General features: G+C 36.3%; 1 protein-coding gene and 1 long non-coding RNA gene across 8 annotated transcripts in view; one reads left to right on the top strand and one right to left on the bottom strand.

Annotated features, from left to right (window-relative positions):
- Positions 1-253: 253 nt before the first annotated feature.
- Positions 254-26,501, bottom strand: part of STK32B (serine/threonine kinase 32B) — a 175,333-nt gene continuing 149,085 nt past the window's right edge. For 2 of the 7 annotated variants that reach the window (XM_083834983.1, XM_083834977.1), the window contains exons 10-13: positions 22,054-22,185; positions 21,207-21,271; positions 1,301-1,438; positions 254-1,179 (exon numbers count right to left, since the gene is read on the bottom strand). In XM_083834983.1, the coding sequence (XP_083691109.1) occupies positions 1,164-1,179; positions 1,301-1,438; positions 21,207-21,271; positions 22,054-22,185 (351 nt within the window). In that variant the 3' untranslated portion in view covers positions 254-1,163. Of the gene's footprint in view, positions 1,180-1,300; positions 1,439-2,672; positions 7,303-16,951; positions 17,780-18,238; positions 19,203-19,879; positions 21,133-21,206; positions 21,272-22,053; positions 22,186-26,501 lie in introns of those variants that run through there. The other 5 variants (XM_083834978.1, XM_083834979.1, XM_083834982.1 and 2 more) reach the window with 5 other exon arrangements.
- LOC310899044 lies at positions 19,209-21,155 on the top strand. Its single transcript, XR_014583948.1, has 3 exons — positions 19,209-19,565; positions 19,787-19,883; positions 21,028-21,155. It is a non-coding gene; the product is annotated as an uncharacterized lncRNA (long non-coding RNA).

Here is a 26,501-nt window from a genome sequence, read left to right as displayed (position 1 = left end):
CATTTCATGAAGCAATAAAAATCTGTATTTTATGAAAAATTTGTGACAAAAATTACATATAATGTGAAACCAAATTTAAAAATTGATCCAATTACAAAGAACTTTGTTTTGTAAAAGATAAAATGGAAACAATACAGTAAAAACAGATAACTACAAACAAAATGGTTATCACTTCCAAAAGCCTTATTTTTTTTAAAAGTTGAAATGAAATTTGCTTATGAATGATAACCCTTTAAAAATAAAAGCACAATAAGACAGAACAAATAAGCATTTATTATCAAAATGTGGATGTACAAGTTGTAAAATACATAAATGTATGGATATGTGGATGCTCTTAAAAACAAACAAACAAACAAACAAAAAAACTTTTCATGTCAAGAATACTTTGGATAAAGTATTTTTCTTTTCAAGACAATCCTCGTCCAAAATAGAGCCGTGAAAACAAAGACACATGTAACTTCACATTTTATGACAACTAGCTATGAATCTGAGAAAATTCCTAATGTTTTTAGCTCTCCTTGCTAAGTTGCTTTTCAACTCTGGCTCAGTCAGCTTATTCTTACAAATAAAAAGGTCTTTCTTTGTCATAATTAGGAAACACTGCTAATGTGTCTAAACCCGCATCCACAAAAGTCACTAGCAAAACTTTGACTTGGCCAGGGTCACATCTCTTACTACAAAGCAGAATGCATGAAGTTAAACAACAAAGTGAAGACATTCACGCTGCAACATTTCCAATGGGTTTCAGGTAGTTAAATGAAATTATTCAGTGTTTAGCCTATTTGACACTACATTCGCGTATTTACATCATATACATCTGTTATAAATTCAACAGCAGATGTTCAGAAACAGCTGTGTCTAGCAGTTTCACGGAATTCCATACTGGACCATTTTGATTAACAGAGACAGAGGACAATGTAAAGCCTTCAAGATAAAGCTGGCCCCAGTATAACCTTGTCTCTTGCAGGTAGCCAGAAACATCGCAATCTTTGAGAGGCTGCCTAATGAATTGTTTCAAGTTTTCTTCCAGGATTTTGAAAAGGAGAGTCAAACCTATAAAACTGTATTTTGTTGCTGATGGTCATTTTTTCCAGTGGCAGAGTCAAATGAAGAGCAGGGTGATAGGTAGAACTCCTCAACCGGTGTGCTCCATGGACATGTCCTCAGCTGGGGATCCTGCTGGACAAGTAAGATTGCTTGGGATCCAACGGACAAACGTGAAGGCATGCGTGGAGAGGACCTTTCCTTGCCCCCCGCCCCCCCCCACCAGGGTGAAAGCAAGAATGGGGCTGTAGCTCACTAGCTGCTGCAGCCTCTTGTGCATCCGTGTCCAAGTAAGTTGTTGTTACGTCCATCTTGAAGTTTCCCGTGGCTCTGCAGGGATGCTCTGCTCTCTGTGCTGGAAGTCTGTCCGCTTTGATCCTGCTGTCTTCTTAGTCTGCCCAAGGTTAAAAACATCAAAAGGTTTATAGCTATGATATGCAGATAACTGTATGAGAATAACAGCCATTGTCTGTTTTATGGATAACTACATATACCTGAGTATAAAATAGATTCCTGCACCATTCAATCTCTATTAACTTCCCTATACTTATTCGTCTTTTAAACACTGATGAATTTCTTCTCCTAAATATGTGTGGTTGAATCTTGGTTAAAACCTGTTCCCATTAAAGCCTATCACAAAGGGCCAGCAGAGGATTGTGCTTTCCCTGGGTTTGGCACCTTTGCCTGGACATAACTTGACAAAGCCTCCACCAGCAAAGGAAAAAACTTGAGGTGAACGTATATTCAGTGTTCCTCTTGTTATTACTTCATACATGGTCAAAGCTTCCAAAGTGGTTTCAAGGGAAAACAACAACAAAAAGTCCTGCATTGTTTAAGGACTTTGCAAAGTCATCTTCTGCAGGCATTATTTTCTGGAGAACAGCCACAGCCCTGGTGGCACTTGCATTCTGCACCTGTAATTTTATCAGCAAATTTCTCAGCCTTTCTGTTCAACCCTAGTATCAACGTCTGTGATTTTATTGTGATTCTTGTGATACTTAATGTTGTTTTCCAAAAGCAAAAGGCACAATGTAAGTATTTTCATGAGGAGGGGGAAAATTCATGGGGGAAGGAGGGGGAAGCTTCAAGGGGGAAGCTATATAGTAGAGACCAGTTTTAGGAAAATTAACAGCCTTTTTTTTTTCTTTTTTTAAGAAATTTTTCTCCATTTGTTTTCTTAAAATGGGAAACAGCTGGTGATGTATTCCCCAAAAATGCACAAAGAATTGGCACCAGAGACACTGTGGAAGAAACTGTTTTTAACAGTGACTATAAGCAGTATGTATGATATATTAAAAACCAAAAAAAAACCAAAAAAAACAAACCTTTGCAAGTAACATTGAATACATAGAAATTATTCAATAATGAAAAGCATGCAAAAATGAAACATAAAGGCTCAGTTTAAAAAAGGGTAAAAATAAAGACACAAACTGAAGACTCGGAAAAGAATGTGAAATTCTCTTTAAAATTCTGTCATAAGTAAATAGAGGAATTAAGGAGACTATTTAATGTTAAAATAAACAAAATACTGTCCAAATAGGTTAAGTTTAAAAGAGCACAAGCATTGACACATTAAATAAAAAATATAAGGCATACTAAAACCAAACAAACAACCAATCCCCCCCCCAAAAAAAAAAAACACAAAACGCACACAAAAAAAAACAAAACACTATGTTAAAGGAAAAAATTACTAAAAGCAGTGCACCAGAAATGAAGTCTACCAGTGAGTCTATAGGCCAGTGGATGACTGAGTTGTTAGAGGATAGCACAAGAAATATTAGTCCCTAGCTGAAAGGCCAATGAATTATCTTCACCAGTACTCATGACAAATGAGCTGAGGGACATTCCTTTCTTTATGAGAAACTTGTCCATCATCTCCAGTCAAACCGTTTTTTCAAACTGTTTTTTCAAATGAATGTTGACAAATGATCAAGACAGAAGATTTTCAACCAATGGCTCTAAGAACACTGAAATATATAATTTCTGCACAGCTGAATGGAGTATGTAACTTACTGTTGAAACTGTCTTGGCACCAATGATTGCAAGGCAGCAAATGTGATAGTGTGGGTTTTTTTGTTTGATTTGTTGTCTTTTATTTTATAAGGGCTTCAGAGAAGATCCATGGGACTACCAGGGGAGCAACTGAATCTGACAAAGCCTTGAAGCTCAGGGTCTGAGCTACTGGCCCTTACAAGAGTAAGGTATTTGTAGGCATCAAGACAAAAGGCTACAGTGCTTGGAAACTAAGAAGTCTCTCAATAACAGCATAAAACAGAAAAACACGTTTGTTGGTTTTGTTTGTTGTTGCTTTTTTATTTTTATATTTTTCCAAATCACTCAAACTGGCTCAAAGGCAGCATGTAAAGGTTCAAAAAACATGACAGACCAGCCTTGAAATTCCCACTCTTCATAGAGATATTTTCTTTTGTTGTTTTATTTCCATTTATTTTCTTTTATCCTATTCCTGCTCCCAAGGGCTCTTATTGAAGCATAATTGGATTATGGGAGGTTGGAAGTGGTAAAAAAAAGTATATTGTTTTAGCAGTGCTTCATTGTATTCTCTTTTCAGACATTTTCTATTTCTCTACCTAGATTCACTACAGATATTTATAAACTATCAAAGTAACAATAGGCTATATATCAGATCATGTAGTCAAAAATTTAACTGTTATTTAGCTATTTAATACTTTATAAATCACTTTATTATGTGTTTAAAATTATGTTAAAGATTGCGTTATAAGGATTTATTATGGGCATGCTAACAACTACCTACTAGTGTGTCTTGGAGAATGGGAAATTAGACTAAGAATCAGGAGATGCTGATTCTGTTTCTACCTCTGTCACCCTGTGGGGAAATTGCAGCCCTTTTCTGTTCCTCAGCCTCTCTCCCAACACATGGAGACAATGTAGGGGAGTGAAGCTGAGATGGAATAATATCTGTCCAGAAATCTCACATGGACTGGAGATAGTCATACATCTGAGCTGGAAAAATTGTGGCTAAGAACTAGTAAAAAAGCATGTATAAAAATACAAAAGCAAAGAGAGCAGACTGGCCAAAGAGTTGCATGGGAAATATGAAAAATAAAAAAGAAGATTGAAACAACTATGGGAGGTCAGAGTATCACAAACATCTAACGAAACCCGGTAGTAAACTTGGAATTCCCAGGAAAGTGTTTAAGGCTCAGCTTTGTTCACCAGGTGAACAAAAACCTCAAAAGTTTTTCTTTAGGCTGTATAATAAGTTTAACAGAAAAGGAACAAAAGTTGCAGAATCAACATGACAGTCATAATTTCAGATTTGTAAAAGACTAAGGCACAGGAAATCCCGATCATAATCATCTAATCGGTCTCAGAAATGTTAGTGGAGAATATTTTCTCTCCCTTCAAACCACTGTAGTGAAAAAGTAAAATAAGGCAATTGGTTTGTATTTCCATCTAGCTCTAAAGTGCAAAGAGACTCAGGTCAAGACCTAAACAAATTTCACCACAGCAGGAGTGTGTGAACAAGCAGTCTCTTCAATTAAAAGGTTGGGCCATTTTCCATGAGTGTTTCTCAGATTTACAAAAACATGGATAGCTCAACACAGTCCCTGTGATCATTGCAAAATAAATGCACTCTGGTCCATTCTGTTTAAAAATAGCACTAGTGCATTAAAACATTTGTCAGAAACTGCTTTTTAGTATGTGACTTTTCTTTCCTTTAAGTTGATACAGCTACAGCCTGCAATAACTTGATAAAGGCCCAGGGAAAATGAATGAGTTGATGGGGACTTAGCTGTTGTGGATCCAAACCAGGTAGCTATTCCTTTGCTGAATGCTATGAAGAGAGGTTAAATAGTGAAATGTCCAGCTGTGAGTGAAAAAAGTGAACAAGTGGCTCTAGTGAATAGTTAGGAAGAAAAAACCTGCAGGGAAAAGAGGCTGAAAAGGAGTTTGCACAATGTCTATTACATTTATGCCACAAAATTCTGTACAAATAGCTAAGTAAGCTCAGAGACAGTTATGCTGGGAATTGAGTGGCTCTGCTGAACCAATGAATAGATAAGCACAGATTTCTTTGCCTTCACCATAGATCCATGCAATATCAGTAATGTGTGACACTAAGCATAGAGCAACCTCCTCTCTGGCAGCGAGGAAGAAAGAGGCTGTACTGACCACTTGGGAATGCATCAAGAAAAGTAACTGAGCCCTCAGTCAAGTCTTGGGCTTCATCAGCATTTCTGGTTAAGAAAAAGTGGTTCTGTCATGTATGAAGAGGTTTTAAAGATTCTTATCTTGATTTCCAGAAATTATAGTGGAATCCCTGCAGTGTTGATTTCTAGTGCTGGGTCTTGAATCAGATATTGGTGAGTAGAAGAAAATTCAAAGAAGAGGGAAAAATTATTGCCCCCCCCCCAAAAAAAAACCAAAACAAAACAAAAAAACAACTCTGTATCAATGTAAAGCAGTGGCATCAGGCTTGCAAAATGTCCTGTTTGAGAGCTTTAAGAAGTCTGTTAAGCTGCCTGTCACTCTTGTTTGTTCTAGCCAGGCCATACCTTGTGTATGATAACACCTTGGTGCAGCTGGTATATTTACCAGTGGGTGCTGCCCAGCTGCCAGTTTGAAACCAAACCCTCAGAAGCATTTCAAACAGTGGGAATACACTCAGCAACCATACAGGAAAGAACTTGTATTGACAGAAAGATAATTTAAGCCAGCCAGAACTTCCACTCCATGTGTACCAGGTCCCACAGGACACTCTTTTTATTACAGATAATTTGCAAGTGAGCTTGCCGGTTTTGCAAATCAGTGTCCTGGGTGTGTAAGAAAAAAAATGGTGTGAGTGGATAGTGGAATTTGCTTTATCATTTCTAGATTTAGCATTTTACCTTGGCCTATTGATATTTCTACCCCCTTTCCAGTGAAAACAGATGCATTTGCTTGTGGTTTGGGGAGAAGGTGAGCTTAATAAGTCAAGCTTTAGAAACCGGGAATAATAAGTCAATCTTCAGAAACTGTAGCTTTATTGCAGTAAAAAGAGTTCCACTAAAGGAAACTTTTACATCTCTTGAAAGGAACCCTTAGGAGTAGATAAATCTATGGAACATTTTATCCCAGTTATTCTTCACAAGGGAGGAGGTCTGAGGTCAGAAAAGAGCAAGCATGTCTATGCTAGCTTTTCAGATTCAAGTATCCTGGGGGGCAGATTGCTAAATAGTTAGAAACACACCTCAGTTCTATGATTTAGTAGCTACATGTAAGTAATGCTGATGTCTTCTGCAGATGGCCTTTCTGGAAGGCTAATTATAAACATGTCCAAATCAGGAGGAAAAAAAAATGAAGAAAAAAAAAAAAAAAAGAAAAAGCAACTGATGTACTACGAAAAATGACAGTGCTAAGAAAAGCACTATTTCAACTGTATTGTCTCTATACATATCAGTCTGGCTTGCCTACTGGAGCACAGATACAGATGTTACAAGGGGGATTTCAGAGCAACAATAAAGACACTCCAAATACCATATTGTTAGAATATCAGTCAGTAAACATAGACTTTTTGTAAGTCAGTATCCTCCCAATATACTGAACATTTTCATTCTCAATAGAAAATAGCTGTCAACGACATTTTGTAAGGAAGAAGCCAGAAAGTTACAGACACAGGTATTGTTTTGTTATATCCTGGTTCTAAAAAATAGAAATGTGGAAATTATAACTAAATATAACTAAAACTGATGGGTATTCTGGAAAACATCCAACAATATTGCAAAAATCCCAACCAAACTGAAAATGATTTTTACAGAGCGATATAATACTGTAAAGGTGGACCCCATAAATCATGAAGTATCCTACAGCAGCAACATCTCATAGGGATACTTACAGATCTGGGAATACCCAATGTCTCTAGCCAAGATACTGGCTAGCTGTAGAAAGTCAAGGTGCTGATGGTATGCTAGGTGTCAGTCTGGTGCCCACTACTATCACCACTATTTTTTTTAATCTTAGTCATTGTTCAATATGATAATGATGCAACAAATCTGTGAACAAACTGAAGCCTGTTAACAAATATGGTTGATAATATGACCAGAACTGAGTAAGTACTACATATGTACAAAGTCTCCTTCCACTATATGCCAGAAAAGGGCTGTGGTGAAGCCCTAATATTATCCCCCAGGGATTGATAGCAGGCAGTAAAGAGATAACACTACCTTGAGGGTGAAATCCGGATTCCCTGCCCTCTCTATGTGGCTGGGAAGGGCTGGAGCAAGGCAGCAAAAAAATCTGGGTGAAGGAATCAGATGTGATCAATATGACTGCTTCTTCAGGGTGGTAGCCATGGGATAACTTCCCATATGTCCATAATGATAACTAATCTGTGGTGATAATAACTAAGCACTGTTTTACCAAATAGTCAAGAATTTGCTATCTAAAGAAAGGAAAATGGTTAGTGGCTGGTTGTAACCTCATCAGAACTGTGTTTCCTGCTCTGTTACACATAAAGCAAAGATGAGACTTTCAACCCAAACATTTTGGTAAACCGATATGGCACTCTAGAGCTCCACAAAGTATATCCCCACCCATTTCCTTCATTCCAGTCAAAAGGTGTTAAAATAAAACTTAATGGGATTTTGGAGTCTAACTGGCAATAAAACTTCTTTATTTCTTCCTTGTGGAACAAGTATATAACTGTGTTCCTTACATTTTGGAGTGGTTTTACACGGAGAAACTTGTTCTGAGAAAGCATTTGGACTGTGAAGATTCAAAAGCACTCACCCTGTTACCTAAAGTCCAACACTACCCTTGGTATTGCTAACTTGGAGTGTGATAGAAAATATAAGCAGAAAGCTGCTGGATAACTTGAACATTACATGTCTGTATAACTGTTAAGAGAAAGCATATGTTTTGGTCCACCTCTCCAACCTAAATAATGCGTGTTCAGTGACAAATAAATGGTAGACAGGGGAAAGCTAACAATGTTTGTCATAGCAGCTCATTTTCTGGATCAGCTCTTCCAGCAGATCCAAAAAGACTCTGTTCCCTTGTTTCATGCTCAGTAAAAACGTTCATGGCACCCATAATTTGTTGTGGTTTAGCCAGAACAGATTTAATTCCCCAAGCACGTGCAATTTTTTAATTTTATTTATTTTATTTTATTTATTTTATTTTATTTTATCTTATTTTATTTTATTTTATTTTATATTATTTTATTTTATTTTATTTTATTTTATTTATTTATTTATTTTTAAATCCCTTATTTAAGCTTTATAGAAGCTTGTACCCTTCAGCAAAAGTGTACATACTACAAAATCAGGGCAGTTATTTGGCAATAATATGTAGGTCCTGCAGTGTTCACACATCTTTTTCAAAAATAATGGGTTTTATGCATGCGCATCTTATACTCCACTTTGAAAACTTTCCCTGCTATTTTTGTGCCATCATTTTATCATCAATTGCAGGCAATGATTGTAGAAATATTGATAACCGAGCATGATTTCTGGGACAATAAGCAGCTTGGCTTGTCATCTGGCTGCCACTGTGGGGAATAAGAATTGAGTTTGATACATGGACGCTTAATAATTTTGTGCCTACAGTTTTGAAGGTTTTTCTTAAAAATTGACTCTTGCTTTTTCCTATTTTATAAAATTGAAGAAGCTGGCAGTATTTTGCAATTGTAAATGAGTTCTACTATTTCTCTTATATCTCCATTATTCTGCTTACTAGTTCTCATCTGCCAGGTTTTTCATTCAACTATATTTTTTAGTGAAAAGGTAAAATAAAGAAGAAAAAAGAAGTGAGCAAAACATCTGATGAAGTTATTTTTAACTGAATGAGTGTATTTGGAAAGAATAATTTCTGAAACAAAACAGCCACCAAATATATCAGAAAAGTGTTAAAATTCCTGTCTGGTTTCTTTTCTAAAAAGCTAACTAAGATGAGTTTGCGAGTAGATTAGAAGTTCAGAAAAGTTGCTTACTTTATACTTCCATGCATAAAAAGAAGAACACTACCTTTTGCCCAAAGTAAATATTAAGCATTAACATGCTAACAAAAAAAGTGCAAATAGAACACTTCTGGATTATCCTCACAGGAAATCCTGTTGGTGCAAGCTACAGATCCCATGGTGACCTTTCATGCTTAGGACTGCTTTCCAATGGTGCAGGCTGAAGAGCTGGCATATGACTAGAACACATGAGCAGAGGTAAGTCCTGGTCTTCAGTCTCTGGCCTAAGTCTTAGAAATTTCTCATTTGTAAAAGAAGAGTTTTGATTTCATTACAATATATATCAGAACTAATTGAAATAATAATCCAGCATAAGATTAAGTTACCTGGTAACCTGAGTATCTGCCAAACTATTAATTTATGTCATAGCCCCCAGTGGTATCCAGGAGGGTTCTTATGACAAACAGCAAATAATGTTCTGCGTGTAAATGTCATTGATCTCATTGACTGCATTCATACCAGAAGATAAAATGGTGGAGGGATAGATGCCTGGAAGCTAAGTGGCATAGGCTGGGTTGCATCTTTTTGGATAAACTCTCTAATCTCCAAAACACTTTTTTTTTTTTCTATATTAATCTTTGAAATGTGAAGGAGTTTGCTTCGGGGAATGATTTTGGTCAGGGAAAGAAATATGCCAGGGACCATAGAAGACTGCCTATATTCCTCCTTTTAAATATTTGATAATACCAGCTTAATGATTGTGCTGCCCTTTACCCATTTGGAAGAGACATAGGTAGACATGAAATACATAGGAAAAAAATGTAGAATAAAGAAGTAAAAATAGACAAAATACAGCAATGAAGGTGTAAAATGCAGAATAAGAAAAGGAAAGGAAGTGGAAAAAGAAGAACTAGACACCTGAAAAATGAGAAAGTATTTAAAAGAATGTCAAAATTGGAAATCTAATTAATTTAACTAACTAACCATACATCTAATTGAAACTAACTCCTGAGACAGTTGTATATAGCTAATGTGCTTCTTTATTTAATGAAGTCTTTACACACAGCAGATGGGCAGTAACCATGGCAGAGTTAATATTGAGCTCTTCTTTTCTTTAGTCTGTGTACAGCTTGTGTTGTGTTTTCATGAAAACAGAAACATCTGAAAAGTGCTCGAATTTAGAAAGATTTTTCAAATAAACAAAGAAGGCACAATCTTACTCTGTGCCAGAGGAGGTTTGGGTCAGACCAGGACAGACTTAAGGAAGGGCTGGAGCAGACTCAACACTCATCATGCAGCAACATCAGCTTTGAGTCACACAACTCCAGACTGAAAAGAAGAGTCTGCAATGTCAGATAATTTTTCCCCACTCTAGATTTTGTGTGGCGAACCAGCTTATACACAGAAGCTTTAAGTGAAACACAATGGTATTGTTCGCTTATGTAATAGTGGGCATGCATTTTGGGAGACCTGGGTCCAAGCAGTATCCTCATCAAACCAGTAGCAAGGGTGGAAGTCTCATGAGTCCTTAGCTCTACTTTAAAAACATTTGCTCTTACAATTTGCTTGTTCTTGGCCTGCTCACATGGCTAGGTACATAAAGCTCAAATGCGGTTGCCCCAAAAGCAGAGTTTAGTGCTATATGAGATGCCCTTGATTACCTGACATCGACAGAAAGCAGATACAACAGCAGACCACAGAAGACTTGTGCCTGTTGGACTGGCAGCTAGGCATTTATTTTCACATAAATGAACTGAGCCCACAGCTGTGGGATAGATTTTATGCCAGCTAACTGTAGACAACTGAAAGATTAGTTCAGGCTCTCTGTACAAGATAAATAGAGGCTCTGACATAGAATAATGAGTTCCAGCCTAAGTTATCTGATATATGTGTCACAGACCAACTTTGAGAGATACAAGTCTCTCCTCACTGACTACTAAAGGAGCTTAAACTAAATAAATGATTTTAAATTGATTAGTTTAGAAGAATACAGTCCTGTTGCTTCCCCAGAAAAATAGAGATACCCTTCCCTCTCTGAACCACAGACTCAAGTCCCTTCCTGTCTAGCAGCTGTATAAACTCTCTGCATGCTGCACTGCTTAGCAGAGGCAATTTGCTTCTGGATTAGAGCTAATTTATACCCACAATGTTCAGGCGAGCAGAAGCTGAATAGTCCCATCAGCCTGGCACATACCACAAGCTGATAAACACTGCCAAGGGCTGGGTAAGGAAGTCACTCTGAAGCACAGGGGTGCAATTACCTGTTCATCCATGCAGACATGCCATCTAATTCCTATTTATTTCAGATACCTTTGAAAATCTTGCACAAACCCTTTGAAGTAGGAGTTGTTCTGCATCTAACCCATATTTAACTCAGTCTGTTTTTGACCCTAAACATGTCCCCTTGGTTTTGACTGCTTCAGTAGAAACAAGCACATTCTCAGGTCTGTTTTCCTAATACACTGTGACGTATGTGTTTTGATTGCTCAGTAGATTACCATGTAATCATTCAAATAACTCTGTTTTAACTCCATTTAAATTTAAATGACTGAGGCACAGACTAGAAGTTATGCTTTATTACAGCTGAATGTGAAAAGGAAAATTCTGGAGAAGTATCCCTGTGTAGCACAGATGTCTTCTTGCACCATTGACACTCATGACATTTACTTCCACCTTTTCCAAAAATCCTTCGGGAAATATGCTTACACTATGGGTAATTGATTCAGGTTGATGGTTCCTGCTGAGTAATTACACTCACTAAATGCCTGTGAATATAATTTTCTATCAACCAGCAATTTATAATCAAGCATAATGGGTTCAGGTGCACATATGGAGTGAGTGACATGTGAAATACTAGTATGTGGAAGTCAAGTAACAAATTATACTGGATGCTGCAGCATGTTGACCTACAGTGTCTTGAGATCTCAGGTTTACCTTGGGAATTGGTAAAGCAAAATAAGAGAGACGAGATGAAGTAAATAAATGAAAACAGCAAATGAGGTGCAAGCATTTAAGAAAATGAAAGTAAAACTACCGATTATGACTAACATTAAAACCATGCTCAGACTAGAAGCATAGGTGTCTCTTAGAAATGGGCTATTGGCTGTCCAAGACCAGATGCATGAACAATATATGTCTTGTTCTTTTCAAATTTACATTGTAAAATGTGAAAAGTTTTAGTTTAGCTGTATCTACAGATCCACATGCACAAGCAACAGGAAAGCAGCTCTGAATTTTCCCAGTAATGTATTGGTTATTAGACCGTGGGAATACAATAAGATTTTTTTTCCCAATTTGTTAGAATCCAGTTTATAAATTGCAAATACTTGCCTGTGAATAAGGGCATCTCTCAGCAGCGTGAGCCAAAACTCATTCTCAAAAAGGACATATGCTTTCTAGCCTGCCTCAGGTGTATCTCCTGAAAGACACAGCATAACCCTGTCAGCAGTTAGGGAGCTCACAGGAGTTGCTTTGGCATATTCTCTTTATTCTTTTGGTGGAAGTTTCTAGGTAGAGTGATCTTTTGAGTCACATCCAAATGAAATATATGGGGAGAAGGACAATTCCTTATCTGCATCTAGAGGGAGACCTACTTTACTGGAAAACAACAGCTATCTCCATCGAGACACTGAGACTCAGAACACGTTACAGAGGAGATGGAGTGAAGATGCCTGTTAACAGACAGCAAATCACACCAGTGAGCATAGTTCTACTAACAGACTGAGAACTTAAAGGCAAATAGTAATGTGGTGCCTGTGACATGCCTGCTGCCTTTGCAGTGATGGTGTCTGCAGCTCTGTGCCAGTTACCCAGCGTGGTCGATTACCATCACAAAGCAGGACTGAACAAATGGGCAGCCAGCCATCACTGTGATGTTGTCATTCAATCCCATCTCATTTCTTCTTTTTGCCTTTCATCCCTGTCCCCTACTGCTGAGGAGAGGATCCTGGTTCAGAGATGAGTGAGGAGTATCATAGCTATGCCATCTATTTTTTTGCATATCAGCTCCAATTTCTTTAATGTGGCATCTCTAAAACTGCAGCTCCATAAGAGCCATACAATCAATAATTTAAGAATTAAGGTATGTGGAAAGCTAGTCTGGCTCTGCCTGATTATTGGGACTTGACAATAAACACTCTCAAACTGGAATAAGTGCCTGGGAGGTGGCTGGTACAGTAATTCACTTCTACTCTTGCAACAACAAGTTTCCAGGAATTGTGCTGTGAGTTTCCAGGGAACAACCACAGCCTGCACTGACCTCCCTGCTGTCTCATGTCTCTCCACCTATTCTTCATTAGAGATTTCTCTGCTAAAGTCCAAAACTTAGAATCACAAGAAGTCTAGATCTTGTGTAGCTCTTTTATTCACTGGAGGAGAGACACCCTCACCAAAAGGAGACTTAGCAAGTAGCTTGCTTGTGATCACACAGCAAAATATCAGCCTTCAGTAATCACCAAACCTCCTTTCACAATGCATGGAAAGTTGATGTCTAACAGAGGGATCCACAGAAGCCACTGTGTTGAACATAAAGCTGTCTGGGTTAGTCTCTGACTAACAGACGGGACACCAGACATCCCCTAAAACACAGCAGGAGACAAACTGAATCTTCCCTAAATCTTTTACTGTCAAAAATTTGCTTTACTTTCGTTATTTATGAAAAGAATATGTATATACCTGTATATATACATCCATATACATATGTATGTACATTTTACTGCAAGCCTTGTGCTATTATGAAGACTCTATATGAAGTTGGAGACAATATAAGCACTGAGATAACATAAAAGCACATATTCAGTCATCCCATCTAACACAGATTCCCATCTCAGAGTGGCCCCCTTCTCATCTCAGAGTGGACAATGTCAAAGAACAAGTCAAATGGAGACAAATATCTGCTGTGGCATATCCTCCCCTCTGCTGAAATTTCCAGACTTTCTAAGCCAATGAACACGTGGGGGGGTCTCATGGACCTTGATGGATTTTTCGCCATGAATTTCTCTTTCTCTTTGAATCTTTTCATACTTTTAATACCAAGAACACCCCTCGGTGATACGCTGCATTGCACTACAAGGCATGGTTTGTTTTCTTTTAAACCTGAAGCCTGATAACTTCATGCCCTTGAGTTACCAGAAAGAGTGAATATTCATTTCTTAGCTGTCTCTTCAATAACTTTCATAACATATTATTATTTAACCAGTTTCCTTCTTTTCAGTTGTCACTTCTCTGAGTTCAAACTATTTTGAGTCTATGAAATTATTCATTGTAAGCCCTGACACATTTTTTTTTAATCCTGTTTTTGTTTTTCCTTTTATTTCCATTTTTTCTTTGTTTGTTTGTTTGTTTTTTATCATTCTAAGTCTACAATTTATTTTTTTTTGAAATAAGGAAGTGAACTTATACACAAAATTGTGCAGATATATGTATTTGAACATATACATGTATGAACACAATAGCATCTTGATGTTCATTTCTTTATAGCTTTCTTTGCAATTTTGAACATATTAACAGCTCTCGGATGTCCATTAGACATTGGGCTATCCATACATTTTTCAAAATCTCTCCCCTTCATAACTGAAGCTAAGTTATAGTCTATTGTCTTGACGGTAAATTTTAGATTAATTTCTTCCTAACTTCTATGCAATTATCAGCTGAATTTCAGCTTCCATTTTCTTATTACCCTGCAACTCAGACCTGTGACTATCATCACCTACTGCAGCTCTTTGCAACAGATATAATTTTGGCTATTCTGGTATCTTAAGTGGATTTTGTCACCTCAGCATTCATCTCCCTTTCCAACCTATCTATGAATATAATCAGTAAATACACAAAGTATCAGAATGGCTCTCAATAATCAGGTAATATCATAATTAGTTTATTTCTGCATTACTTCAGCAACAGTTCCCAGTGCTTCCCTACTCCAGGGTGAGGAGTTCAGCCTCAGTGATTCATTCTTAACTTATGGAGACTCCTAATGAGTGAGAATTTATGCCAGTGTAGGACATGAGGAGAAATGAAGGGAAATCATGAAGGTAGTGCCCTACAGACTATATTTGTGCTGTGTTACGTATACAGTCTTCATTAATCATAGACATGATTTTTCCAATGTAACTTATTTTTAAAAATGTATTCTATAATGATAAGAACCATAAAAATTGATTCGATTCTGAATTGAGGTGCAACAATGAAGATATTTTTGCCTTTTCTCTGCATTTGAATAGACTTTTGTTTTCGAGTATGAAATGTGTATTTCATGTGTATTTGTCTTAAGTTTTGATATAAATGAAAAAGAATTGCTGTCCAACAGTGCTGAGGATCTGTATTGATTATCCTGAACCTTTAATACTCTCCACTGCTGTGATAGTGAGATTGCTCTGATATACGCAACCTTCCCGGGATGTTCACTTGATAAAGTGTATCTACTACAAAGATGTGCCTACTTTCTTGGGAAAACTTAGGCCATTTTTCCTGGGAGGCTTTGAAAATGAGGTTCCATATATTCATTAACCTTTTTATTTTCCTTCCATGAAACTGTGAAAGGAAGACATTATTGAAACGATGGCTTTTGTGTGACTCCTGTTTCCTCAAAACAGTGAATTTGAAGGTACGCCTACAGAAAAATAATCAGCTTGGACTTGCTAATGCTTAAATCTTGGCAGTGTGGTTTGCCAAGAAAGGAGACACATTTGGCTTGGTAATTCTAAGCCAGTAATAATGAGTGGGAATCAAAGGCAGAAGTGAAAGGGTCTGTGTGACCATGCAGTGGTTATTAGCACTGAAAAACAAGTTAGATTTAATCATGTTTAGTAAGGCATCTTTCTAATTAGGTGAGATTGCAGGAGCAATCTCCAAAAGCAGACATATCCATTACAAAAGCGACAAGAAAGACATCAGTGAAGAGCAGCAGAACCACTTGAAATGCTCCAATAGAGATGGGTTTAAGTTGAATCAAGGTCATCAGAAGTGGCAGGAGAAGAAAAGTTGTGCTGTAGCCCCAGCCAAAAAGCATTCAGATATTATGGGGATTGTGAAAATATAAATATCTCCAGAGATACTAAATGACATAAAATATCTGCTAAGAAAAGAACATTGAGAGAGGTGTACTGCAAATCATTATGAATATTCTATTCCAATCAAACTGAAATGAGAGACAGCTCTCCAGAACTCTGGTTTTGAATCTGAAAAGACAATTGAAAGGAAAGAAAAGGAACTACAGGAAAAGAGGAAATAATTTTGGTCTTATAAAAGTGGAGAGAATATTATGTCAGTTTTTTGCTTGTGATATAGACAAAATCATGCAATGTGATTTTAAACATCATAATATGCTTAAAATATGGTCCCTCACCTTTTGCTGTTTATTCTGGAAGTAGATTTCTGTCTGTTTACCTAGAGTTGTTCAGCATCTTTTAGGAAAAAACTAGGTATGGCCAAACAGTATGTACTGTGGCTGGAAAAGAGGAGAAATTGTGAAGCAGCCATCTGACTGCTTCAGTTCGTGGTATAATTTTTGGTGTGTTTGCTTTGAATGAATATTAAGAAAAAGTAAGGTGTCCCAGGGGCATAAGAAAAAGGCAAGACTGCTCAAATCAATGGAAACTAGAAAGCTGAGTATCATAGCAGTGTTATTACAGGATATTAGTATTAAGTGAAAAAACTCCAACTTTAAAATCATTAGAAAGTTTTTGAAAGTTTCCACTAAAATTGATAAAAATATGGATATTTTGCTCATCGCTCCATCCCTTTTATTAAAGTAGCTCTGCAGAATTTGAATCCATTTTAATATCCATTGTATATATGAAATGCATGTTCTGTTCAGTAAAATGTGGCTATATGATTTTGCTTTCATTAGTAGGCTGATAATTTTGATGACAAGTTTGTGAAGCATTCAGCTGAAGAATTATTCTGCCTGAGGTGCAGATATTTCCTGTGTTTTCTCTGCTGTTCTTTGTTTGCTCACCTCTTTAATCTTAAAGACATCTTTCAGGGAGAGGAAGAGGCTCAGGAACCATAAAGGGTAAGAAATTTGATTCTACTACAAGCAAATATTGCCTCTATTTCTTCATTTTTGGCTATTTCAGGTTTTGGATGTTCATAAACAAATGTAGTTGTACACGAAGATTTGTTTAGCGATAACAGCACTAAAATAGCAATATAATCTCGGCTCAGCTTTTTAATAAAGCTATGAACAAACATTTTGGCTTTATCTGTGCAATCATTTATTTTATTTTTTTTTAACCCTAAATAAAATATAGCCTACAGCTTCTAAATAAGATCAACTTCTCAAAAAATTGCTGGCAATATTATGGGACTACATGTTCAGATAGTGAAGAACATTCAGTGTGTCATTTCTAGATATAATAAAACATTTATCTGTAAAAATATATTTAAAAACAGATAAATTCCATTTGTCAGCAGAAAGAGCCAATCAGGTCCATGAAATCAATATCAGATAATATTCTACAACTAAGAACCAACACACAGACCATTTTAGATCACAGTTTATTTAGTTTACACATGCAAAGGTAAGCAAGAGATTTTACTGACACTCTTGCAGAAGAATAGAAAACATTGGCTCCACCACTTTCAAACTTGTATTGCAAAAGGCTGTTTTTTATATTATTATTTTACTTTGCACTGGAACATTGTGTAACTCTGTCTTAAAGGTACTGCACAATAAAACCAGTATGTACAGATGACATACACTTGTGTTATATCTTAATTTGTATCTTAATTTGTAGCTCCCATTTAGTGACTTATTGATGTTAATAAGAGTAAAGACTTCCATCTAGAGATACTTCAGCCACTCAGATATCTGAAGCGCTGGGAAAAATAAAATCAGGATAAAATCGATTTACAAAGTAAGGGATTATATTATGGATACTTTATGTTTTCCTGCATAAATGCAGATGAAGGTATAAAACTACCTCTTCAGAAAAGCTTAAGCATTTTACATGAAATAGAAAGCATTTGCAAACCATGTACATTGCACATCCCTGAAGCTGCTCCTCATCTGCTATTACATTATTTGGAGTTGTATATAAGTGCCCCAAAAGTAAAGGACATTGGGTTTGGAGGCTGAATGTGGCTCAGATTCAGTTTTCATAAACTATTTCGTTAGAAGAAATGGGGTATCATAGGAATGATTGTTGACTCAATCACAAAAAGACTGGAGTGTTCAGGATCCATTTCACAGACATGAAGGCTGCATTCCCATCAGATTTTTTAAGTTTCTCCAGACTGTTTTATAGGATTAACAGTAATGAGAACAAACCTAGCTAAACTGAAACACAGAACTACACTTGGAGTTCTCTTCTATAAATGCTATTTTTAGTATATAGGACAGATTTTTGCACTAATAAAAATCTTACGAAAATTGACATTTTTTTTTTTCATGTTATGGAAGCATCTCTGTCTGATATAGTTGTTTTCTGGCTTTTTCTAGAGAGAAACTAGGAATAGTTGGTCCTCCCTTCGGTCTTTCTCATCAGCCTAGTGAATTCTGAATAGTATCACCAGAAGAAGCTGTGTCATCAGCTATTTGTAAGTAAAGGCACACAAATCTAACTTTTGTTACCCATTAATGACAAACACTGACTACGCTTTACTCAGGAAGCCACGTACAGTTCAATCCAACGTATAAAGAAAACAGCTAACATTGTGACTCTTTCTTTCCGAGTTCTTATTTTAAGAAAACACACCTGCTCTATCATTCTGTAGTGTATGTTTGTGCTCTCTGACTGTACACAACATCTTACTTCTTTGCAATTCTTCAAATCCTTTCATCCTCTCTCATTAAGTAGTAAAAGTGAAGATATCAGCTACATAGTTAAACCACAGTCCAACCAAATAAAGTTCAAGGACAATGCAAGTCTTACTGAGAAGGTATATTGCTGAACGCTGCTATCTGGAAAAAACATTAGTTCTTTTAACTGTGTACTCATTTGACTGCATGGCTTAACTAAAATAGACTCTTCCTTCCTCATTCTCTCATTTTACTTAAAACATTCCCATAAATACTCATTTCAAATTACCTAACTTCTGAAAGCAATAGGAAAATGAAAATGTGCACATTCTCTCTTTGCCAGCATTAATTTGCACTATTAAGTTATTTCATTTGGTCTCTTGATTCTTTTCTGAATTATTTTCAGCATAGCGAGACTTTTCTTTAACCGAAAAGTTCAGTTTTTCCTCCTGTACTTCTTTGAAAGGAAATTAATACGGCTTATTCCAAGATTTGTAATATCTGTTGCGGGACGAAAGATACAAAGTTAAAAAGAGACACAGTTTGGGATTATCAACAAGATGTTCAATAAAAACGAAGTCTGCTTTTCATAGGAGATGTTTAGCAAGTACTGCACTGCAAGATGTGGAATTGCAATGGTTAATACTGCACTCTATCAGTATGACATTACCACATGACTCTATGTTGCTCAATTAGAAACACCTGATTATTTATTTATTTTTTTTTTCCTAGCCTACTTTTAGTTTGGAGTTTCTTTTACCTTGAAAGATGGGCTAAATTTTTTCATCTATGATTTCTTAGGATTTACGTGCTACTCTGTGCCACTGAAGTAAACTGAGTGGAAGGCTTATATCACAATGAAATGTGACTTTTTAAGCTGACTGTAATGAATTATCTAAGTAAATATGCAGATATTTTCAAACAGCTAGACTATATAATCAGTTCTGCTCTGTGCAGAGGAACGTGGATGAATATCAAAACATCCAGCTGTGTTAATCTGAGACTAAATTAAAACTAATCTGAGACTTCTTGAGATTAACACCTATGCAAATGATATAATCACTTACTGGATATGGTTTTCATAGGAACAGCTCATGTCTTTGGAAATCCATGTAAATGCATCCTCAACCTGTACACCCAGTCCTAAGCCTGTACTCACAGGAAGCTCTAAGGAAACCCATGGTGAGTTACGCTGGCATACACTGTATAGCCTCTTCTCTCCACTATGATATCTGTGTCTGTTGTTGCTCTTGTTTTGTTCCTATTAACTTGAATTTACTTTGTGCTTCAAAAATTTGACCTCTGCTTTTCCCCAAATTTGTTTTTCTTTAATTTTTTTATTTTTGTCTTTGAAAAATATTACAGAAATTTCTCTGTGTCCTTCTTCAGCTCTAACACAATTTAAATAAATGATAGGGATCTGGCATAAGACAACACAGGATCTGCTGTGGGTCTATACAAGATATTTTTCCTTTACCTTGCCAAAGACAATCTAGCAATGCCTGAAACACATATTCTGAATATAATGCATGTGTTTTAGCCTTCTCTTCCATTTTACTGGTACTCCATTTAAACTTTTTGATCTCTCATCAGCCTCTCACAGTCCTTTGCAACAGAAAAACAGGGTGCTAATTTCTTTTACGACATTGTGTCAACTGTGCAAAGTTGACAATGCCTTTCTCAGTTTTAATTACATAAAACAGTAATTACTTGCGTTATAAGCATTAAGATATTCAGAACTTTTACATTAATTTCTAACATTTCACAACTCCATTAGAAAAGCTTGCAGATATAATTAGGTCAAATGAAACCACTGAACATACTAGGATGAAATAGAAAAAATTGATCAAGGGCACAAACAACTCTCCTGTTACGACCTATATCCATAATAAAAACAGGTCCAGAGTGGCTCTAATACAGTAAACAATCTGAAATGTGGTTTATTAATAGGACTAGGAAGATTATTGACATCCCTGTGATTCAGACATGTGTCTCTACTGATTCTGGCTGATACCTAAAATATGAAGCATTTTCTCTCTGTCTGATCTAGTTTTAATATTTAGTCCTGTTGAAATAGCCTATGATGAAATAACCTGTTTCATGGTGGTGAAATATGAATAGGGTTTCCAAGTCAGAACATTGCAGTTCATATCATTAAAATTTCATGAGGTGTCACTTCCTTTGGTGTTGTCTGAATTGTGAAAAAGCAGCCCTTGTATACTATTCCCTTTCCTTATTTGTTAATGACTTATCTGGAGAAGTGTTGGTGACATTTACCTTCTCTCTATAACATACTTTCACCATAAGCACTTCTGCTTGCTTTCAGAGATGGAACTACAAAACTGTCACACCAGAAACTAAGAGGAAGAAGTCATTGGAAACCCAGCCTTTTAGCTGCTGCTGCTGTGATCATTAATCACTTTTCTTTACACTGGAAGAAAAAAAAATCATTCTCAAATTAATTTCAGTAGTGAATGCTAAACAGGCGTTTAGAAATGCACTTACTTCTCTCTGTTGAATATGATGAATTCTTTCCTAACGGTTTCCAAGCACTGCTGCAGGTGTACATTCTTCAAAAGACAGCATGAATAGGTTGATTAAAAGTGACAGAAAATCATAGACAAAATCACAACAACAGAAATGATACTGAACAAAACATCTTATGAATGAATACTACCAAAAGGCATTTTGAAGACTGTTCAAAAGTGGGCCATGATAGCACAATCAATCTTTCTTTTGGGAGATGTTCTCCACAAAGAATTCCTGAGGATTTTTAATTCTGATAGCTCTAAGAAGAATAGTTTTTATGAGCATTCAAAATTATCAGGAGTAGCAACAGAAGTCATTAAAAAAATCACTGAATTGATATTTCATGTTTCAAAAATGGTTATTTCTTAGTCTCCTCAGGGGTTTACACTGTTTACACAATGGGTCTTTCTATGTGGAACACATTAGTCAAGTCCATGAGAGACAGCTTTAAAACATATATAAATAACAAGCTTTTCACTGCATACTTTTCATTTTTGGTACTAGCAATGAATAAATACTCCTTCCAACTATCTGTCCATGTGTGGGAAGCTTATTTGCTAACTGGCAACACTTCTTCATACTTTAAATGAGCATCTGTGAGAATCTTTAAATTGATTATAGCTACAACATGCTGTTACTACTTGACTGAAATAAATGGTTGTTTTTCATCTCGCTTTGGAAATGGTTTATGCAACTATATGTAAAGTGGCAGACATGGGGACCAAGACTATTTTCAGAGATGGTAAAATTGAAATTATATTATTATGCCCATTAGAGAATATAAATTAAATGTCTCTGACTGAAGCCACAGCCTACAACTTACCAGTGGGCAGGTTTCCTTAGCTCCATCCTTGGATTTATTTTTGGCAAGTCGCTTTTTCTTTTTATGGAGAGGCTTGGACTCTAAAATCATTTCTTCAAGTTCAAATGTTGGATCACAGTTCAGTCTTCCTTTCTGGTACAAAAGGATTCAAAGTTACTCTTTGAAGAGCCATTGTATTTTTTTAGTTTGTCTGGCCAATGTTAATAGCATTAATAATGAGCTGGCTTCCCAACCACAACTGTAAAATGAAAACTATCTTTTTTTGGGCCTGGAGTCATGGTTAAAGTTTAAATAAAGTTATTAAGATAAAAATGTATTATAAAGAAAGAATAAAGAGTTAGATCCTCTGAGTGACTAGAATTATGTTATCCCAATGAGAGGAACCTGATGCAAGGTCTTCATCAGAATATAAGTTACTGTCATAGAACTTCAATGGTAACTGTAATGGTGCAGGAAGAATGAGAAGTACCTCTCAGACCTGACTTACAAAAATGTGATTTTCTGAAGAGCTGCAGGTAGATTCTGTTACCTTGATCCTATACATGATGCCAAAGGAAGAACTAGTAGTTTTTAAATTGTTTTGTTTGTTTGTTTTTCCTGTTAAAAGCGTTTATATCCCCATGGAGTAAACTCAAAAACTGACTTTATTATTATTACTTTCATACCCATTCCTTACATTGCCTAAATATTCTGGACTCTCCATTTTTACATTAATTTATGAAGCTTGAACCAAATCTTAATATTTGTTGTTGTATCAGGGAGTCCCTGATTAATAAGGGTGATTGGGAATACCATTTCTATGTGGTCATTTCCTTCCTTGATTTTGAGATCTGTTCATCACAAAAGCTTACAGGAACATAGGTTAGGTCTTGAATTATTATTTTATTATTATTCTATTTATTAATAAAGTATAGCTATCTTTTCACAGCATTTGGGATGAACTACACGTCTCTTATTTAGGGATAAAATCTAGGTTATGTTCAGAAAATTTACAGAAAAGCTTCAGCAGAACCCAGTACAATAGTTGGCATCCAGACTACTGGATCATTGTTTTGTTACTCCTATGATCAGAATAACATGAGCTCCTTTCTTTTCCTCATTCTCTCAAAGCATTTCAAAAAATTTGCAAACAACTTGAACTGTGTGATGGATTGCTTCAGGAAGCAGATCCTAAAAGCAGACTGTTTTCCTCTTGAACTTCTGGGAGTTCAAGCACTCTATTTTCACTGTCAAGGTGGAAGGACTAAAACAAATCACACACGTGGCAGATATTATTTATAAACAGTAAAATCACATCAGAAACCATTTATAAAACTTTTTGTGTCCTGCACTGAAACATTTGATTTAGAGATCACTCCATCATTTTTATTTCCAGCAACATCTGTATAATCAAACTAGAATATTAAGCTCCATGCTTCCTTTTCTTGCATACTACCCAGTCAGGTTTAGAAAGTTTGATTTATTTTTTCATTAGTAGAGGTTTATAGCTTATTTATGTTTATTTATAAATAAATAAATATTTACTTTTGATCATTCTCAGTTCTTTTTGTGAGCACGTGCAGTTTTAAGACTTTTTTGGAGCACTTTAAAATTACATTACTTCTGAAGTTTAAAAAATGAAACCAAATTACACTTAAATAATTTCTCGTTTCCTTTATCAAATATTTAACAATACAAAAAGCTATAAATGATTTATGACTCCAAGCTGAATATAAAGAAACTAGGTAAATTATAAAGAAATACATGTAGCAGTTAAGTAAGAATGATGTCTATGGATCAGACTGCAGAGGGAGAAATTAATCTATGGGGGCCTTCCTATCACATGCTTCCCATGTGCCCTGTTGCCTGCAGAAGGGAGGCAAGCTCCTGTCTGAAATACCAATCTGTCAAAAAGGTTTAAAACTCTACCCAGACCACAGCATATATTGACTTCAACTCACCTCTCACCCAAAGACTAGAAATAAAGAAATATTTTGTTGCATGGCCCCAGTTAATCAGCGAATGCTTTGCTTGGCCAAGAGAGTGAAATGTTCTTGGAAAATCCCTGTCCAAACCTGATCTCCTGAAATAACAAAGCATACTATATAAAGATGTGTCATCCTGGAAAAGACACTTTGACTTTCACCTCGTCACTGATTTTCCTAATGTACCTGATTGATCACGTGGAGCAAGTCCTGCAATATCAACCTTTATCCTGAAGCGTCTAGTAGACTTTTTAATAGGACTTGCAGATTAATCAGTGTAGATAAAACCATTTTACTATTATTTGCTTTTAGACATAGAATATTATTTTCCTAGCACCAAGGGAGGACCAGAGTCTTCCAAACTGAACCTTAATCTTCAAATTTCTGAACTATTCTGGCTATTAGATTTTACTGGTATCATTTTCCCTCTTGCAATTCTTCTTCAGTTGTAAAATGAGGAAAATAAAAATGAGTAAGTCAAGAAATTTTAGGCTTTGAATCCTTTTCCATCTAATTGTCTTTAGAGCCACAATGTTATCTGAGCAAATTAACTTTCTCAAGTCTTACTTCTGTAATGTCTCCAAAATATGAGTGAGATGAATTCCAATATGACAAGAATATATGTCTTTGGATGCATATTTAATGGCAGACAGTTGAAAGTATTTCAGGAAAGCTTCTTCTTTACACAGTCTCCATTATGTTCACCATTGTCAAAAACAGGCACAGAGAAAAACCACTTGGCCAACAGAGCAGTACCAGACTGATAGGTTCCACAATTCTTTCTGAAATTGTATCTAAAATGACTTTTTTTCAGCCTCCTTAGGAAGTCAGGAAACTTAGATACATTCTCTCAGGAGTAAGGTACCCTCAAATAAATCTAAATCCAAGTGGAAAGAACCAAACATCCACATAAGAACTTTGAATTAAGGAGTTTGAGATGTTCCTCTATGGCTAGATAGAGACCATTGGTTGTGCCCAGACTCTGGGCAGACTGGGAGTGAGCCAGCTGTATATGGAAAAGTTGCAGTAGCAACTACAGTCAAAATACCACACCTCACTGTTCAACAGACAGGGCTAGCAGAGTGACACACATCACATTAGTTGGCTGTACACTCATGTCCAGTCCTCAGGAGCAAGTGAAGATGGAGTTTATGTCCCTAGAAATTCAAACATGAGCTGTAGCAAGGAGAAGACCAAGGAAATGTTTGGGGGAAGGATAATGCTGGGAGAGAAATGAAAACAGAGAACAGGTTTGCCAAAGACAGATGTCAGTATCTGATTTTGCTGAAGCAGGTTAAAGTCTTTTCTCTTGATTTTAAGCCATAAAATATGTACCTACGCATAAATGGGCTTTAGAGAATCTGGGACTGTAAAGTCCAGACCCCTGGATCCCTGTGTATACTGCATATTTGAGTATGAGAAATATAAAGGTTATGGGAAACCCTCTCCTTGATTGTTGTGCTAGTTACCTGTTGTGTTTCTGGTCTTTCCCTACGCTCTGTGAGGGAAGCCCTGTTTGTCCACCCACAGCTCTACTCCTGCAGGATGTTGCTCCAGGAAGGGCTCTGTTCAGGTGCCAAGAAACACAGAAAACAGTCCTAGCATTGCCTTGGCAACCCACCTGGCTACCTCTGCTCCATTAGGAAATTCTCTCTCTCACTCAGCTCCTGCAGGGCTGGATCCTGTCCCTATCAGATTTACCAAGAACTCTAACATGTACCTAGGTGAGGACAGGATCCAGCTATTCCGCATTTCTTGTCTTTATTCACAGTTGCATCAAAAGAAAAGAAAAAAAAATCCTTAATATGCTACCTATGTATTGTTTGGAGAAGAATTATGGTGCAATATAGCTTCTATAACTGAACAAAGTGGAGAAACATGTTAACTGCACAGTCATTGCCTTTTATTCATGGTCCTCAAATCCATTCAACTTCCAAAGGAACAAAACCAAAATATTCAGAAAATATCAACAAAATGGAGTGACAGAAAAAAGAATTCCCACAAAATTGTCTCACAGAATCAGAATGTTTTAATGTAGGAAACTTGCAGAAAGGAAGTAGGTCAGTCTTTTTAAACTTTTTTTTTTTTAAGTGAAAAATGGTCAGAATATTAGGATATTAAAAAGTCTTGTAAATGTTATGCCAGATACCTAAATTTCAGAAAAACAACAATCTTCTTGGCATTCTTTGGCTCAGAGTTAACACTGACAATCTGTTGCTCTAACAGCTGAAATGCAAAGTCTGGAAAATATCTTTTATTTGAAAGAGAACAAAACATGAACCAAGGTTAATTAGTTTTTATTGTGGTCTAATGAAATGGGCCAAATTTTCTTAGCTGTGACTGAGTAAATGAAAGTAGAATCCAAAGTAAAGCTTCTGTGAGAGGTAAATCACTGAAGACCAATAAATGCACGTGTAAACAAGTAAAACAGCAGTGATAATTAAAGTTGGAATTTGCAAACACAGTTCAGCTGCAATATCAACT

This window comes from Anser anser, assembly GCF_964211835.1.
Source record: "Anser anser genome assembly, chromosome: 4".
Classification (NCBI taxonomy): domain Eukaryota; kingdom Metazoa; phylum Chordata; class Aves; order Anseriformes; family Anatidae; genus Anser; species Anser anser.
Note: the sequence above shows the minus strand (reverse complement) of the source record. Positions and strands in the feature narration are given on the sequence as shown.